The 19,614-nt window shown below is 37.3% G+C and overlaps 1 protein-coding gene across 1 annotated transcript in view; it reads left to right on the forward strand.

Annotated features, from left to right (window-relative positions):
• Window positions 1–18,610, forward strand: part of TMEM232 (transmembrane protein 232) — a 143,036-nt gene extending 124,426 nt beyond the window's left edge. The window contains 1 exon segment of the mRNA XM_032213862.1: window positions 18,490–18,610. Within this exon segment, the coding sequence (XP_032069753.1) occupies window positions 18,490–18,610 (121 nt within the window).
• Window positions 18,611–19,614: the final 1,004 nt, after the last annotated feature.

The following is a 19,614-nucleotide window of genomic DNA, read 5'->3' on the forward strand; positions in this document are numbered from 1 at the left end:
TGCAGTCCAAAAGTGCCAATTTTCATTGGCACATTTAGTAGACAGTTTTGATTCTCTGAACAACCTCAGTTTAAAGCTGCCAAGAAACAATTATATCACCATGCCATTAAAGCATTTACACACACACACACAAAATGCTTTCTGAAACATTAGAAACAAGCTGAGATGCCTAACTTTTTATCTTTTTCAACATTTTAATGCCTCACAGAACATTGTAAAGGGAATGTGAAGTACAATTTTGTATTTCAACTCAACTGTCTCCCTGTTGCATTCATCCACTATTTTCCAAATAGCTTTTCTGGCAATAATATTCATAAATTAGTATGTAATCCCTTCAGTGTTGATGTCGATGCATTGCCAGATTATATTAGAAGAACTACTTAGTATAAATCATAATTTCACTGAAAAAGATAATTTTTAAAAAATTAAGCTTGGGTTTTGGATAAAATATTTCCCAGTTTGGATGAAAAAGACAAAATGGCATGTCTAACTGTTTTATTTTCTTTGATAAAAAACATTATTTTAGAAAGAAAACTTAACAAAGGAACAGATCTCAACATTTATCTGTGTTGTCCACTTTCTCCAGCCTAGAATTCTCAGCTCATAAAGAGAAAGAGTGAAAATCTTTCCCTTTGTTATTTTTAAATGTTATATTTTGGATGAAAATATTTATACTTATTTTTAAATAAATAAAATATATATGTATTAAGTTTGTATGCTTATTTCTATTTGTAATTATGAATGGATTTGGATATTAAAAGGGGGTTGGCTTAAATGAAAGTTTAGAGTGAGGGTTTCAAAAAATCCAAAAGCAAGCACGATTCTGCAAAATTTTGGGAACTCCTGGTTTAGACCATTTGTTTAATTAGACAGGATTGCATAAAATAGGGTTAACAGCAACCTTTTTGTGGTCCATAGAATGCTGCAGAATTGGCAAACCTAATAAGTAAGCTCATTGTATACATATTTGAGAATTGGACATGGGCTAACTCCCTTAAGTACTGCCTGAATTGAAAACTCTGAATTTCCTTATACCAAATACTGAATCTTGACCCACTAGAAAGTAGAAAGGGCCCACTTGGCTCTTTGACATGCTATTGGGCAATAGCACTTAGATTTATATACTGCTTTCCAGTGCTTTCCAGCCCTCCCTAAGTGGTTTACAGAGTCAGCATATTGCCCCCAACATTGTGGGTCCTCATTTTACCCACTTCAGAAGGATGGAAGACTGAGTCAACCTTAAGCTTGGTGAGATTTGAACTGCCAAATTACAGGCAGCTGGCAGTCAGCAGAAGTAGCCTGCAGTACTGCACTCCAACCACTGTGCCCCATGGCTCATAAAAACCAGGTGTACCCTTTAGCCAAAAGAATTGATGCATCCTTACCAAGTGTTAATTGACTTGACACCTTTGTTTTAAAATGCATTATTTTACCCCCTAACATAACCAGATGTTTTACAGGTATAAAGGATCTCTATTTTGATCAGGATGCTTATCCTGATCAAAAGAGAGGGATGCTTTATACATGTACAACATCTGGTTATGTTCGGTGGTAAAATATGCATACAAGGAACTTACATTTTAACTTTGTTTAATATGTAGGAATTTGCTTTATAAAATTGCTATACTAAAATTGTGTTGTTCACCAGTCCGTCCCTGGAGGAAACGGCTTCTCCAGGGCGGCACCTGGGCACAACAATATCACGTGGGGTCACCCACGAAGCTAATCCTAGAAAGAACTTGAGGGCACGATCTCTCTGGGTGAATGACAACTTTATTATGTAGCGAAGCTGAATATATAAACTTTCATACGCAAATTAGGTTTTCAAACATTGCAAATGTCATTGGTTACAAATTATGCATCTGGACCAATAATAGAATTGATAACTGCGCGTTTCCTAAGTTTCATGTGTGTGCCCTAGTTTAGCTGTTTTCCAAGCAAGTACAAACAAGCAAATTCTACAGGTATCAAGAACAATTTGTGGTCGGCTATATCCGTCCTGTGTGGCTAGATGTGCAGACTTTGCAAGTCCTATCTAGCTACCTGTTTAAACCATTTCCTATAGAAGATTTTGCTGCCAGTTACGGCCTAGCAAAAAGGCCTGCTAACAGACAATGAAGGCATGAAAGAAAAGACATTCTCAGAACATAGCAACATCTCCTCCTTTTCTTTTTATTATCTTTTTGTCAAAGAGACTCTTCCTCTTCTTCTACCAGGGCTAATCACAGCATTCTACACATAAACCAATAAAAAAATCACATCATGGCAAAGGGGGAATAGACAGTTACAGCACAGCATAGGGGAGAGAGAGGGTATGTGTGGGAGTTGCTGGCTCACATAATTCATGTTACATGAGGCTGCATAATGAGTCCTGGCCGTTTAGGCCGGAAAGATGTTTCTGGTGCGATGTTTTTGCATCCCTGTGTATGTGTGTTTCAGACAGCAAAAACTGCCCTGCACACACACACCCGGAATGAATTCCAACACTGTTTTTGTTAAAAGGCAGCGTCTCCCTCTTCATCGCTGGGCATGCGGAAGGGATCTTTCCCCATGAAGGGGTTGACTGTTCATGTAACTCCATGTGGTTGACAATGTGAATATTCTTCTGTGGAACCAAGCTAGAGTATATTCTTACACATAGTGAATAAAGAGGGTACACATTGAATACAGCAAACACAACAGTATCAGCAAAGCAACAAGGGTTATAACGGTCTTGGCAGTATTCCCAACCAGCTAAAATTAGGTAACCAAGAGGTCATCCAATCCCACCAGGAGTCCAAGGCTTTGTATGTTTGTCCAACTGTTTGAACGGTATCATGTACACTGGTTTCAATTTGTCCGGACTGGTTCAAATAATGACAACAGGTAGCATTCAACCAAACACATAGTAGGGGGATCTGCGGCGAAAGACAGGGCAGCCGATCGGGGGAGGGGAGGGTGGAGGGTGCTCTGCTCTGTGTTCCAGGTCAGAGACAGAGACAGCCTCAAGCTGTGGTTCCTGTTGGTTGGTCATGGTCAGGCTGCTTCTGTGTTTGTGTAGGTGGTTGTATAGGTGGTTTTGGCAAATATGGTCTTACGTGCCGTCCTGGGATCCAAAGAACTTTGTCTTTTAATTGGATTGCAGCGTAGTTCCTTTCCCAGGTCAGCAGGTCAGCAGGTCCTCACCACGTCAAGTCAGGCAAGCAGCGATAGTAGACAGGTGACGGGAGGTGTCTGCAGTAGGTGGAGCTGCAAAATGACGAGTCGCTGCCGAGGATGGTGGACTGCCGGTGTGTTGCACTGCTGGGAGGCCAGGGGGCATTTTCCCTATTGCCAATATATCTGTCCAGGGCATGTTTTAATGTCTGGTTGGCGCGCTCAGCCAACGCCTGACCCTGGCTGTTATAAGGAATGCCAAATTTCTCTTTTGGGCGTCCCAGCGATGCAAAGGTCCGAATCGAATGATTAATAACATGTTTGGTGGCTTCACCCCTTTGGGGGGATGCCATAATGTAGCCTGAACATGTATAACATGCATTTGCCAAATTTGGCAACACTCTGTCCCTCAGGGATTAACTCCCATAGGGAGAGGGTTTGCCTGCTGGCTACAGGTGGGGCATAGTTGAATAATTGCTGATGCCTCATTTGCAGTAATGCCAAATGGTTTTATGAGCGCTTTTTTATTCTGGTGAAAGTAAGAGTGGCTATCCCAAGGTGTGATAGCAAAACAAACATTGACATGGGGTGGGGGGGCTGATGCCGCAGCGTCAGCAACATCATTGCCCTCCTGGAGAGGCCCAGGGAAAAGCTAATGACTTCAGATATGGGAGACATGGAAAAAATAACAGCGAGAGGAGACAAGACCTTGTAAAGTGAGAAACAGAGACAAAAGTTGTGAATCAACAGAAGAAGAGAGATAAGACTCACACAAAGAAGTTATAATCTGAGTCACATAAAGACTAGCAAGAATTAAGTTAAACGGTTGTTTGTCAAATAACTGAAAGGCCAAGATGGAAGTGGCCAATTCATCTCTTTGAGCAGATTTTTGTGGCTCTGTGAGCTGGGTGTGCCATGTACCATCCTCCTGCCAGGCACATGCTCCCATCGGCAAAGACAGTTATAGCGTCTTGATAGAAAAAAGCTGTTGAAGGAGGCTTCCACTGGAGTGGAAGGGCTTTTGTAATTAGGGCTGCAAAAAGGGTGGGTATCTGAGAAATAGTGGACAAGTGTCTGAGATTTTTCAGCACTCTAAAAGGGAGGGCTTCATAGACAGGAGCAGCGCCCGTTATGTCAACGGGAAAAGCAGAAAGAAGTTCCAGATCATCTGGGGTAAGAGAAGGATCGGCTCGGGCAGAAGCCAAACCACGAGCCACAGCACTGCCAGCTATGGTGGGGAGAGAGAGAGAGGAAGCAAAATAAACGCTGGCAGGACCAGAAGAAGGAGGGGGAGGTGATGTGAGCGAAATGTCAGAAACAGAAGGAGAGGGAGGGGGGGAAACAGAGGGAGAGGAGACAGACGGAACAAAACTTGAAGGGCGATCTAAATAAGGAGGTGGGGGAGTAAGATCAGGGGGTTCTATGGGAAAAACAGGAGAAGGGTCAGAATAATGGAGTCTAAGAGCAGCAAGTATGACCTTCCAAGTCAAGAGCATCGGAGTAGGAGCACGAGGTTCCTGATGGAGATATGTGCCTATTTTCACCCATGGTCCAGGTTTAAGGGAACCATGGTGAGGATAGGAGGGGCAGTTTTGCCAAATGTGTATTAACAGTTGGCGTAATTCAGATTTGGTAGGAAAGACAAATTTCTTTTTTAATTGACTTTTAGAAGCTCTGAGAATCTGGCCAAGTTCTGAGTTCCCTGCTCCTTGGACAGATCCGCCCCCATACTTACGAAAGATCAGTCGTTTCCACGAACGACGACGAGTGCGCGGGTAAGCGATGGGGTCTCAGGCACGCAGCGGCGAGGCTGCGTCGGTCCGGCGGAAAAAATCACGTCGGGGTCACCACTTGTTGTTCACCAGTCCGTCCCTGGAGGAAACGGCTTCTCCAGGGCGGCACCTGGGCACAACAATATCACGTGGGGTCACCCACGAAGCTAATCCTAGAAAGAACTTGAGGGCACGATCTCTCTGGGTGAATGACAACTTTATTATGTAGCGAAGCTGAATATATAAACTTTCATACGCAAATTAGGTTTTCAAACATTGCAAATGTCATTGGTTACAAATTATGCATCTGGACCAATAATAGAATTGATAACTGCGCGTTTCCTAAGTTTCATGTGTGTGCCCTAGTTTAGCTGTTTTCCAAGCAAGTACAAAACAAGCAAATTCTACAGGTATCAAGAACAATTTGTGGTCGGCTATATCCGTCCTGTGTGGCTAGATGTGCAGACTTTGCAAGTCCTATCTAGCTACCTGTTTAAACCATTTCCTATAGAAGATTTTGCTGCCAGTTACGGCCTAGCAAAAAGGCCTGCTAACAGACAATGAAGGCATGAAAGAAAAGACATTCTCAGAACATAGCAACAAAATTGTATGAAGGGACCAGTAGAATTTAGTTACTTCCCACTTGACAAAAAAAATGTTATTGTACTCTAGAAAAGTAGCTGAGGTTCATTATAATCTTTCACATGATTAGCTTCTCCGGTATTACTGATGATTATGTAAGACATTTTTGATTGATATTAACGTGATTAATATCAGCTAAGTTGTGACCGGCTTGTTTAATAAGAACTTCACCATTATGATTACCATTACAAATGTTCTATGAAAGTATGTGGAAAAAAGAAATATTGGTAGACATGTTAGAGTTAAATCCATATAATTCTACAAGAAATCTGCTGATATGTGTTACTGCCTACCTACTCCTGTAATTTTGCAAGTTAGGACACTACCAGGGTCTCTTTGTTATATATTCCAGAAGCAGGCACAACAATAAATTAGCACAAACACAAAATCTAGGGCCAAATATTGAAATCTTTAGAGACCTCTTGAAGAACTTTCTTTTGTTTCCCATAATATGCACGTATCTGTATGTAACAGAGTCTGTTACATTGATAAGACTACTCCCAAAGCTAATCAGAAAGTATAAAAATGATTCCAATTTTCAGTTGAGCATATTTTTTTAAATAACTGATCAAGGAACAGATAAATGGCCAGTTGCTATTTAAAACAGCAAGAAATTGTTGTTATGGAAAATTTATGATATTACATTTCCCATAACAAAATTTAAGCAGGACCTTGCTGGATTGAACAGCTGATTTATCTAGTTCAACATCTCAAGTGGTCAACTAACTGTATAAGGAAGCCCAATAGTCTCCCAGAAGATTGTCTTCGGAGGCAATCAACTATAACTAAGCTGTAGTAATTTATCAAGGATAGTTACAATAATTTTATAAATATAATTTTTTTAGAAATAAATTAATTGCCTAGAAACTTTTAGCCAAATTTAGTCATTGTTCATAAGCAGCCTCTTGAAGGCAGTTTCACCCTATGGGAATGGAGCTCTAAGTAGATGGCAACATCCTCCAAGGATAAAAATTCCAATGAACCAATTAACACCTTTGATTACCTTATTACTGGTCTTCTGTGTGATTCCAAAATCAACCATTCAGTGTCAGGCAACTTCATAGGAAAATCCACTTGGGATTTGATTCAGATTTGGTCAGGGAAATGTTTTTTTTCCTATGCATCCTTTAATCTTATGCTTCAATGAATATGTCTATGAAGATTCTGTCATCCAGGTCATAGTTGTCCCAAAGGTGCTTTTTCAAAAAGCAACTGGACTTTGTTTTTTTGGGAAAGGTTTGGGGCTTAGATGAATAAGACACATGGCTTCAAATCAAATTCATATTTACTACTTCTGTAATAGACCTTGGCAGGAGTGATGAGTCACTTTGTTTAAGATTACACTTTATCTTTAACCTGTTCATTTAAAATCTACTGGCTACCCTTCTACAACCTGATTAGGTTAGTTTAAACTTTATTTCTATTTGGAATGATTGGAATGTTGCTCATTCAGTAAGAGTATGATTCAATGTGTAGTGACCTCCCCCCCCCCCGTTAAATAGGTAATCAGGTTAAATGTGATGTGCAAATATAGTTACTAAATATAATGAGCATATGACACTTTGTTCCACCAAGACTTAAAGAATGGCGACTTTAAATATTTCTGTTTAAAAAAAAACCTGGAAGATTACCATGCATGAGATAAACATATATTCCCTGTTGTGATCTGTTCCTTTTTGGTATTACTATCATTCAGTTTCCTGGGGGAAAGCATGTGTCTTAATATTTTATGCTTATGTCTCCAATATGCTTGGCTTTACATATATGCCAATGAGAAGATGAGCATGTGGTACTCTGTCTCCAAATTGAGAATATAAGCTCCCTTTTGTTTGAAATATGAAAAGCAACCAAAGCCACAGAACATATTTCTCCAATTATTCATTTATGAACCCACTGCCATCTGTTCAAAACAGACGGAAATACATATATTAAACTTTGAATATTTGTCAGAATTCTGTACTGGCTATGATATGCTTAATAATCAGCTATTACAGAAAAGGAAAAGAAAGATGGAAAATACTATATATTCGTACTGCATATGCTCACCTCTCATGTATAGGTTGGTTGCCTGAACATTAAGAAACTTTGGAAGACCGATTATGTTAACCATAAATCTAACTGTCTTAATTGATATACATGCATTCTTGGGATTTTATTTATAAAGAGCAAAGTAAATTTAAAAATGTCAGATTTTCTAATTTAAATTCAAATATTTACATAGTTCAGCACAATACATTACACTAATGACTGTATTCTGATCAGCATAGTTTTTTCAGCATTTTTCCATAGTAATGCAAAGTACATTTTAGATAATTTGGCTTCTATTTTGTACACAGGCTTAGCACTAACTCCCATATGACTTGCTGCTGTTATGGAACAACACAACTGTCTCAAAATATTTTTAATGTTTTTAAGGTAATATATATCTAATGGGAGCCAAACATTTCTATCAAGGTTTTAGCTGCTATGTAGAGCCAATATCACATAAAGTATTCATTTCAATTTATTCCCTTGCAGTTTATGAGGCAAATTATATTGTGAATAATAGTGTAAATATTAATATATTTTGGGAGGAGATGATTAACCTCTGAAGAAAAATGTTCTTAATAGATTCCTGTGATTATCTTATCTCCATACCTCAAAAATCAATAGCTTCATAAATTGCAACTAAATATTTTTAAAGATTTGCATAATTTGATGTTACATTATTGGATATTCCAATTCTTTATTCTACAAGTCTTAAATGTCAGTAATATTGATTGTAGAGGTATTTTTATTCTGTCATATAGATATAAAGTTGAATTAATTTCAGAAGCAACCCCATATAAACGTACCAGGGCGTACTGTCTGCAACCCACTACTGCATTGGGTCCATATTGTGCATTCAAAATATGTTTAAGTTAATCATATAACTACTGTTGAGTATTAAACAAACAATTTTTTTCTCTTGTCATTGAAATTCCTTAAGATAATCAGCAGAAAATAATGTAATCAAAGAAAGCATTCAGACTCTGACCATAATTTCCAACATAAACCTTATAAATTATTTTTAGAGTATTCTTCCATAAAGTTAAGAATTTATGAGACTAAGCATCAAGCTTCAATCTAAATCCCAATAAAGCTCAAATATGTCTAAGTGTACATAAACCAGAAAATGAAAGACCTTTTTTGGGGGGGAGGGGGGTATATTTTTACCAGATTAATTATCATGATTTTAAAACAGATACATAACTTTCTAATAAAGCCCATAGTGGTTGATATTCATTTAAATGTTCAATCTACAAAAAATATAGATAATAAAATGAAAAGCCAGTGATGTTTTTTAAAATCTGGAAAATTAAAATCTCTGTCAAAATCTAATCTCAGTTTGACCAAATCAAATGTTTAATGGTATATCTTCCCATATAGTTTTCCTGAATAAAATCTCTGTTTGGAATTAACATTGAAATTCTTTTTAAAATACAAATTGTACAGAAAATAATATTCCTGACAATCACTTTAATCTTACCCAACCAATTAAATTGTTTTAAACCATCAATGTAATGTCTATTACAATATTATTTATATCATTTAACAGATATTTCCACATATTTTGAAATATTTACTGTAAATATATATAATCAAATATTTATTATATTTGGGCATATTACAAAGCCCAACATCTTTATTTGCTCTGCTAATATATTAAATTGTAAATTTTTCCTAATTAATCTTATAACCTGAATATTTATCATATTGTTGAACTCTCATATCAAGTTAGGCTATTAAACAGAATAATTATCCAATATTGCCAAAATATCATTAGCATGTAAAATCATTTATACTCAGAATCTGTCAGTGTAATACCAGTAATATCCTGAAACTGCCTAACACTAATTGCTAATAACTCAAAAATTAAATAAAAATGCAATAGAAAGTGAACCTCTTTGAAAGGTGCTTGGTTGTAACTTATATATGATTTAGGCCTGGCTACAGCATGGAAACCGCCTTGGTCGCACTGACCGATGATCTCTGGAGAGCCAGGGATGGGGGTCATGTGTCCTAGTGCTCCTTGACCTCTCAGCGGCCTTCGATACCATCGACCATGGTATCCTTCTGCGACGACTGCGGGAGGTGGGGGTGGGAGGCACCGCTTTACAGTGGTTCTCCTCTTACCTCTCAGACAGGTTGCAGTCGGTGTTGGTCGGAGGGCATAGATCGACCCCTAGGCCCCTGAATTATGGGGTGCCGCAGGATTCGGTCCTGTCCCCCCTCCTGTTTAATATCTACATGAAGCCACTGGGCGACATCATTCGACGGCACGGGATAAAATACCATCAGTATGCGGACGATACACAGCTGTATCTGTCCACCCCGTGCCAACTCAGTGAAGCGGTTGACGTGATGTGTCAGTGCCTCGAGGCTGTTAGGGTCTGGATGGGGGTTAATAAGCTTGCATTCAATCTGGATAAGACCGAGTGGCTGGTGTGTTTCCCTCCCACTAATTGGCCAAGTTTTCCATCTCTCAGGCTGGGGGGGTCAAACAGTATGCCCCTCAGACAGGGTTCGCAATTTGGGAGTCCTCCTGGACCCACAGCTGACTTTTGAACACCACTTGTCAGCTGTGACCAGGGGGGCATTTGCCCAGGTTCGCCTGGTGCACCAATTGCGTCCCTACCTGAACCGGGAGGCCCTCGCAACAGTCACTCGTGCCCTTGTGATCTCTAGACTGGACTACTGCAACATGCTCTATATGGGGCAGCCCTTGAAGAGCATTCGGAGACTTCAGCTTGTCCAGAATGCAGCCTCGCGAGCAATTGTGGGTGCACCCCGGTACACCCACGTTACACCTATCCTCCGCGAGCTGCACTGGCTGCCTATTGGTCTTCGGATATGCTTCAAGGCACTAGTCGTCACTTATAAAGCCCTTCATGGTATTGGACCTGGGTACTTGAGAGACTGCCTGCTGCCAATTACCTCCAATAGACCGATTAGATCCCACAGATTAGGTCTCCTCCGAATTCCATCCACTGGCCAATGCCGACTGGCGACCACCCGGAGGAGGGCCTTTTCTGTGGCTGCTCCGGCCCTCTGGAACAAGCTCCCCATGGAGATTCGGACCCTCACCACCCTCCAGGCTTTCCGCAAAGCCCTCAAAACCTGGCTGTTCCGACAGGCCTGGGGCTGATGAGTTCCTGCCCCTACTCGAATGGTGTGTCTGTTGAGTTGCTTTTAAATTGTGGTATTGTCTGTCCATGTCTTTTTTCCCCCTATTTGTATCCCCTACTCTCCCCCCCGACTTGGGTTGTGAGCTGCCTTGAGTCCCCTTGGGGAAAAGGGCGGCATAGAAATATAATAAATTCAATTCAATTCAATTCAATATGATCCAGAAAACACTATTTACTGTTCATTGCAAGTAATAAGTCACAATTCATTTAATGAAACAAAGAGAGAATCCATATCTACAAATGTCTTGCTTTAAAAAAATATTCTGAATGTACCCAAAAGCCTTGTCAAATATTTAATACAGCAGAATCCAACTTATTTTGAGCTATAGCAAACATATCTATTAATTGTAGGATTTGATACTTGTCTATTTCTAATAAATCCACTCTGGGGTGGATAATATATAGTAACACTCTTGGCAATTGCTTAGTCAGCAAGCAGATAATCTATTAGTATCTATAGTGATTGATAAAAAGGGTTTATATATTGTGCAAACTATTTGCTACACTTAATTAATTCCTTGCAGATATCTAATAATTTTGGAACCAAGAAATCTATAACACATTTATCAGAGGTGGATTCTATCTGGGGTTACTGCCGGTTTGCTCGTGGGTGCGCTTCGCGCATGCCCAGTTTAATAGAAATTGTTCTGCGCATGGGCAGAACTCAAAAACAAGATGGGGATGGTGACTGCAGTGACCGGGGAACCGGTTTGGAGGCTGGTTCTGTGACCCAGGCCGGTATACCACTACCAGTTGGGCCGAACCGGTAGAAACCCACCTCTGACATTTATATCATTCAATAGGAAAGCTATTTTGATTGGGGCTTTTCCAGTTTTTTATCAATTGAGTTGCATCTAATATCTCTTATACTGTCAAAGAGCTTCGCAATCCTGTGATAATAGTTAAATATCAATCTCACTCAAAAATTTATTTATTTATTTATCTATTTGCTGTTTATCTATTGTATCATTCAGTTTCTTTTCTATATTATTATATTCATCATCTGGGATTCTTAGTAAATCACTTATTAACATTTTCAGTATTATGTTTTCTTGTTTCAGTTGTTTCAATTTTCCTTCTTTTTCATTAGATAAATATATAATAATTGCACGGTGGGGTTCTTTGCTGATGCCAGTAAATATTCCTTATTCAAATTTTCATTTATGGTATTTAAGGTTTCTCTTTTTCACAGAGGGATAGGTAATGACTCATCCATGTATACAGGTTATTTATTTATTTAATCAATTTGTAGAGTAGCCCATTCCAATTTTAAATTACATTGTTCGCATAAGCTAGCATCACTTCTAATTTTAATAAAAATACATTCTTAGGAGAAATTGTTTTTGTCCAATTGAAAATCCATTACAAGATCTCTGGTGACAATTAAACAATTGAAAGATATTGTAAATAATTTTGAGAAACATCCATAAAACTGCTTCCAGAAAAATTCCTGTGAGGTCATAAAAATTACTGTAACAATATGAAAATTATATTGGTTCAAACAAAGAGTAATAAAAGATGACTCATTATCCAAATATTTTTGAACTGTAACTATATTTATGAATTTATTAAATAAAATCATAACTCCAGATTCCTTAGTATTAACACTAATATATGATAAGCTGTAGTATATCTAGATTGTCCATATATCCATATCATATATCCATATCCATATCCATCCAAGTGTTAATACTTTATATGATTACACATGCCTTTAAAATTGCAACTAATAATAAAGTATAATAAAATATAAAACGTGTGTATGTATGTGTGTGTATACATACATATGTGTGTGTGTATGCATACACACGCACACACCTGGGGGGATAACAAAATATTTTTAAAAAGTTAAAAGATAAAAATATAGAAAATAAACATAAAATAAGAACAAAAGAAAGAACTTGAACAGGAGGTTTACCACCTAAACCCCCTCCCTCCTCTTTCTATAATTTCATTAGGTAAATAAATACAATTGTTGCTAACATCAGAACAACAACAAACAGGAAGAATAAAAACAAGAGCAAATGCAAGAACAATTCTATGTAAAATTTATATGATCAGCCCCACTAAGTAATAACTCCAAAAATATTTAATTATAGCCACCAACTATGACCCTGTGCCTTCCTGGGGGAAAAAAAAACAAGAACAGAAGAAAGAGAAATCATTATCATAATGGTCTCCTGGCATTTTAGCCCTCCATTGCAATGCTGAGTGTGTCTCTGGGAGGAAGAAGATTGATGGCTTCCTGCTATGATTAGTAACAGAAAGCCAAGATTCTTTTAAATACCAACCAGCTGATCAGGATGATAGCTAGTAAAAAGATCTATAGAGCTTCCCATGGTGTAGTCTTCATGGTTGAAGGCCACATAGTCTCTATGATGTAAATTATTCTCTGGAACAATGTTACTTATGAAATATTTGAAATGGCATTAGAGATTGTGAAACAGAGTAAGAGTGCAGGAGAAATTTACTTTGAGTGCAAAGTAACTGTTAGAAAATTCCCAGGAAGTACAGGCAAAAAGAAAAAAAAAAGTGGAATGGGGGGTGGGAATGGAGAAAGGTGGGTGGATTTTTTCCCCCCTGGAACCCAATTTAAATTTAAATGATTGATCTGTTCGGAAAGAAGGGAATGGAGAGGACAAAAGAATATAAATAGCCTTTTGTCTCCTCTTCCTTCTCAATTCCCTGCAGGTTCCCAACTGTCTGTAGCATGCTTTAGTTACAAAACACCGAATGCTTTAGGCAAACAGGCTAGAAACAAACATTTCTTCCGAAAGAACAGTGATTTATTCTTGTCAGTACAAACAAAAGGAACACGCAGTGCTGAGCCTGGGACATCCTATAAGGTGTCTGATATTTGCAAAACAGACTTTCTGTTCAAAACCACGGAGAGTGCGTGCCACTGATTGAATTTGGACCATTATGTTCAAATTGCTGTTGGAGAACACCCAGAGAAAGGCAGTGACAAGCATACCTATTGGTGTTCTATTCCCATTTGGCTTCTGTTTGTTTTTGGATCAGGAGGGGGAGTAGCGAAATGCAAACATTTGCATAGCAAATATTCCTATGGGCGGAGGGGAGAATTATCTAGGCAAAATCTATTAAATTCCAGCATTTGTTTCAAGGATTTTGTATGTGGTTGATTACAGAGGAAAGGAGCAGAGACTGCTATTAATTCATTATTTATGAAATGTACCCCTAGCCTTCAGCGCACAATTGTTTTTTGATTTACAGCAGACACTAAAACAAGGCAATAAGTCTTGAATTCAAAAGATGAGCACCATAAAACCTGTACAATAATAACAGTAACAACAATAAACAAGTTTTATTAAACATGTATTAAAATATATAAATGTGAAATATTATATTCAATGTGTTGGGTGATATATTAATATTGATTACAATGACATATTAAGTAAATACATTAAACCACTGTTGGAAGAAAAATCCACTCCAGTTCCAAGCTGGGAGAAAGGCACTAGAAATAAAATGGAGGCTGATTGAAAAGAAGGATTCTGTTTATTGATGAGCAGAACCAACCATAGCATACAGTTCTGGGACAGGTGACAAATTAGCTTAATGAGTGTAAGGATTTTATACAGTTTCTGAAATGCTGCAGGGGGTTGTGCAATGGAGAGAGCCTGGTGTCTTTTGCTATTTCAATGGTGATAGGTTAACCCTATTATGTCCTAAAGGACATGTCCTGTTCTTAAAATTTGCTCTTAATCCTATCATTTGGAATTGAAGGTGTTTTGTTTGTGAATAGGCTGCACTGGATTTCTTAATGGACACAAAATATCCATCTCTAAAGACTTCAGTAACTGCTGGAGGTACTAAGAAAGACTGGGGTTGTTTTCTGCCTTTAAGAACATGTATCTCCATTTCTCCTTTTGAGAAATATAATATTCTGCCTCTTTTAATATCCCCAAGGCATTTCATTCTCTAGAGGGATGTGTGATTACTTCTTACACCATATTTTATTGTTTGTTTGTTTATTTATTAAATGTGTGTGCCTCCCATCTCATCAGAGATGACTTTGTGTGGCTTACTAACATATTAAATAAAATATTACATAATGTTAAACATTAAAATAATATTTATTTATGTTTAAATATATAAATTTATACACATATTTATTCATAGATTTGACCCTGTAAAAATTTAAATTGACCAAGAGAATAAAAATGTCCTTCTAGGGAAAGAACTCAGAATGTTACATCCATTATTGTACTTTCTTGCAACTCAATTTTCTCCAGCACCACAATTCAAAAATGTGAATTTATCTTCATTCCTTCCTTCTGAAAACCTAGTTAGAAACTAAGCGGGAGAAGAAAAATACATTCTTTTATTTCACTTTCCAAAAGGAGGTTCCTTAAGTTCTCCTCACCTTGGCCATCAGCATGTCTGAAATTGAAGATGTTTCTTCCAGTAATTTTAATTCCAAATTTTATTTGGGTTGGTCCAACAGTTCTCTTGATATGTTATGCATTATCTTGATTTGTTATACATGTTATAAAAAGAAGGTGTCTACGTTTCTAATTTTGAACTGTTGGAAGAAATGTCCATCTGGGTTCAGTTCCAAGTGGGAAGAAAGACACTGGAAACATGGAGACTGCTTGGAAAGATGGTTTAATGCCTTGGAGCTCCTGGGTGAAAAAGGAGAGAGATGCTGAGAGTCCCTGGGTTTTATGCCCTCTCTATGCTTTGAACTTCCTGGGGGCACAGGAAGAGTATCCTGATTGGTTGCTGTCAGAGGCCATAGCTAGCTTTGTAGGTTAGTGCTAAGTTTGGTTGAAACTTGGTGGGCAATGAAATGGCTCTACCTCTTCAGGGTAGATTTTTGTTATGTAGAACAGATTGACTCAGGCCTTAATGGCCCATTGACAAAGGTGGGGGGGCATTAAGAGTGACTCTGTTTCCTGCCTAAAAACATGTTTCTCCATTTCTCATCCAGGGAAATATAATATTCTGCTTTTTAAATATTTCCTAGGATATTTCATTTTTCTAGTAGAGGGGTGGGTACTAATTTGCTTCAGAACCATCTTGTTGCTTTATGACCTATTTGTTGCTTCCTAGTCATCATTTGAATTCTTCAATAGGCAAGTGAAGTGGTCCTTTATGCCCATGTTTTTAAGAGCTACCCACAATATGTTATGTTCTACAAAGCAAAAACACTGTATGTGCCATTTTTTGGATTTCCTGTGCCTTTTTTCATTCGCTGTTAGAATGGGATCTTGGGTGTCTCTGCCTCTTCTAAATTTAGCTTGTATAACTGGCAGTTCTTGTCCTGCAAAAATCTGGAATGCTGAAATCTGAACTTCAAATTCTTAAGTACTATATAATGTTGCAGAAATGAGAAAGAATATTTTTTTTAGGAAATCTGGATCTATGGATGTAACAGAGACCAGGTTCAGCTTTATATTTGTATAAAGCTATCATAACTAAGGAAATTATTCCTTCCCAGAATATCTCTATTCTTTCCTTACTTTAAAAAAATATCTCCTTAATAAAGGTAAAATGAAATTGACTAGAGGCAGTGGAGATTCAGTCTGTGCAATTGTCTAAGGCAAAGGTAATAAGGAAAAGGTAACTATATAACTAAGCAAAACTGCAGACACTCTAATCCATCAATGTTCCTCTGATTGTTAAGGAGGGACAATGGCTATTTCTAGCACTATTGCCACCTTTTAAAGTGTGATTGTCCATACCAGTAAAAGAGATCTCAGTTGAAGTGTCTTTAAATATTAGGAGCTCCGTTTGGTAGTTATGTTGTTGGTTTGAGCTCCGAGCCTGGCAATTTGGTTGCCAAGCTCTCAGTGCACAATCAAAATTTATCTAGAGCACTCAGTACACAATCAAAATTTATCTAGTTTCCCTTTGAAGGTTATAAACTCGTGGCAGAGAATTAGAGCCATAGAATTTCCCACTCTATAATTCAAAATTAAAGGTCTTCCTGTTCTTTTTCTATGTTCCTCTCTTTCAGTAATAAGAACCCAACAATCTTCCCAATAAATTGCTTATCTTCCTCCTCATTTCTGCTCCATTTTTCACCTTCCACAACACAAACAAGTATGTTTCATAAATGCAGTTTTTCATAGATGCGAACATTTTTAGCATTGCACATTTTTTTAGTTGTGGAATCTAATTTCATATTTTCCAGTCCCTTGCCCACTTCTATGCTTTTCCTGTCTGCTTAGCAACCACAGGTGGTCCTTTGACTGCATCATCTTGCAAGATTTTAAATAGTTTGGCTGGCATTTCATCAACTCCTGCAGCTTTATTGTTAGCAATATTTTTAGAGCACTTAATTACAGTTTCCAGAATGTTTGAAACTGTTCAGTGGCTTTGTACCAGTGGTGGGATTCAATTTTTTTTACTACCGGTTCTATGAGCGTGGCTTGGTGAGCATGGCTTTGTGGGAGTGGCAGGGTAAGGATACTGCAAAATCTCCATTCCCTCCCCATCCCATTAACCTGCTTTCCTGCTCTGTTGTCCTGTTTTCAGGCAACAAAAGAAGATCAGCTGGGAGACTGGGAGGCTGCAGGGGTTCTCCGATCTACTCAAAATTTTCGCTATTGGTTCTCCAGAACCAGTCAGAACTGGCTGAATACCACCTCTGCTTTGTACATGCAGGTTATCCTCACTTAGCAACTGCTTCAAACAGCGACTGTTTGCAGTTACAATAGTGATGAAAAAGTAACTTTGAAAAACAATGTTCACATTTATGACCTTCACAGCATCTTTCTCTCTTTCTCAGTCACATGTTCACCACAGCAATCAGTTAGTATGTGTTGTCCTGCATCTGGCCCATGAATTTGGGTAATTATGTTTGCTGGTTTGATTATTTTGCTTATATTCATTAGTTGGTAATTCTACAAAAAATGTAATTCAGCAAAAAGCAGCTTGTGTTCTAATATCTTATTTTTCTGACTGAAAGAGCTTCTCCAACTTTGTTTGAAGAGTTTATAGTCATTTTGACTATAGTATATCCATGTATAGAGTCATCTTTGAGTTGTTGGGTCAAGATGTTTGCTATAAACATCGAATTACCTTTGATAGAGGATCGGTGATATTATGCATAACTCTAAGTAGTGATGTATACTATAAAGATACCTTGTTGATAAATAGTTTTAATGAGGAAGTAATGAAAGATTGGTGTATATATATAAAGTGAGTATTTAGAATGCTTTGTTTAAAAATGAAGGAATAACATTTTTGTTTGAATGTATGATGTACAAGGACAATAATGAACATACGCATACTTGATGGATGATTGGCGGTATTATGCATAATTGAAAGTAGTGATGTATAAACATAAACAGTTGGTAAATTCTTTTACACTGTAAAAATATTCAGAATGAGATAAGTGATTACATAAAGGTATATTGTTATTAAATAGACAATCAAGAATGCAAGGGAATTAGGTTCGTTGAAAAGAAAGAAATATTAATCGTAATTGAATATATGTTGTACAATGAAAGTGAGGTATCTAGTTATATTAGATGGAAAATCTGTGATTGTATATGTAATTGAAAATATGGATGCACAAACGCTTGTAACCAAACGACATGCTGTACGTAATGGATGAGAATTTTTTTGTCTTTTATGTTTAAAAATAAAAAAAACTTTTTAAAAAAAACATTGAATTACCTTGAAATGTTATACGTGTCCTCTGCTTTGTTTTTACACCAAGCTTCAATTTTTCCATTAGTCTGTATACTATTTCACTTTAGCATCCCAGTCACTGATAATAGCATCATCATCACCATCACCATCACCATCACCATCACCATCTGCATTGATAATTTGCTGGAAGTTGTCATTATGATTGAGGCATATACTACATCAATTTGAATATTGATTGGTTTCCTGTGGACACAAATGGAAATTGTTCTATCAATTTTTGTGTAGTGACCAAGCATTAACTTTGTCATCCTTTTGTTAATCATGATGGCAACTCCATTTCTTTTATAATATTATTGCCTGAAATAAAATATCTGATTATTTCCTAATATATATTCTAAATTCAAGAAGACAGAAGAGTAGGGTGAGTAGAAAGAGCTGAAGACCAATTGCATTATTTTAAACAAACAACAATTAAAAAAATAAATTGTAGGAAAAAATAGTGAGTTTATCTGGGCACTCAATGCAAGGATCAGTATAGTCTTATTACTCTGGATTGTATTAAAAATTATCTAGATTTTCTAAATATATACATATACAGAACTAACTCTGTTCCACAGCTATATCTATTCAGGTTTAGCAAACAGGTTAAGGAAGCATATGTGAGAAAAATTATAATCTCAAGACATTTTGCTGTAAGTTTGTAGAGCCTGAATTGAAGCCAGGAGTAAGGAGATGAGTCTGAGCAAGGCAACTATTTGTCAGGTGGAAAGTACTGAGATTAGCAATGGAAGAGCCTGCTTTTTTTCCTGCCATTATTTTGTTTTATAGAACAATGATGTGCCATATTGTATAAATGGTTCTGTATTCAATAAATCGATTTTCAGTGTTCAAATATGGTATGGGAGCTTAGCTTATTATCCGTTTAGATCAAACTTCAGCTGTCTCTTCAGATATGGAGAGACATGAAATGGAACGAGCCATCATATTTAGAAAAGGTAATTGAGAATTAAATTATTACATGGCACACCCAGAAGGAAAGAAGAGAATATCATAACTTTAAAGTCTGCCTGGAATTTAAATTATTTTGAAACTAGTGCAATACTTATTTGCCTAGTCAATTTCATGTTGAATTTTAGATCAATCATAATCTCCACATTACTTCAGTCTCAAATAAATAAATAATAAATAAATAAATAAATAATAAATAGAGAAAGAAAGTTTTGTTATATCCT

Source organism: Thamnophis elegans, chromosome 3 (assembly GCF_009769535.1).
Source record: "Thamnophis elegans isolate rThaEle1 chromosome 3, rThaEle1.pri, whole genome shotgun sequence".
Classification (NCBI taxonomy): domain Eukaryota; kingdom Metazoa; phylum Chordata; class Lepidosauria; order Squamata; family Colubridae; genus Thamnophis; species Thamnophis elegans.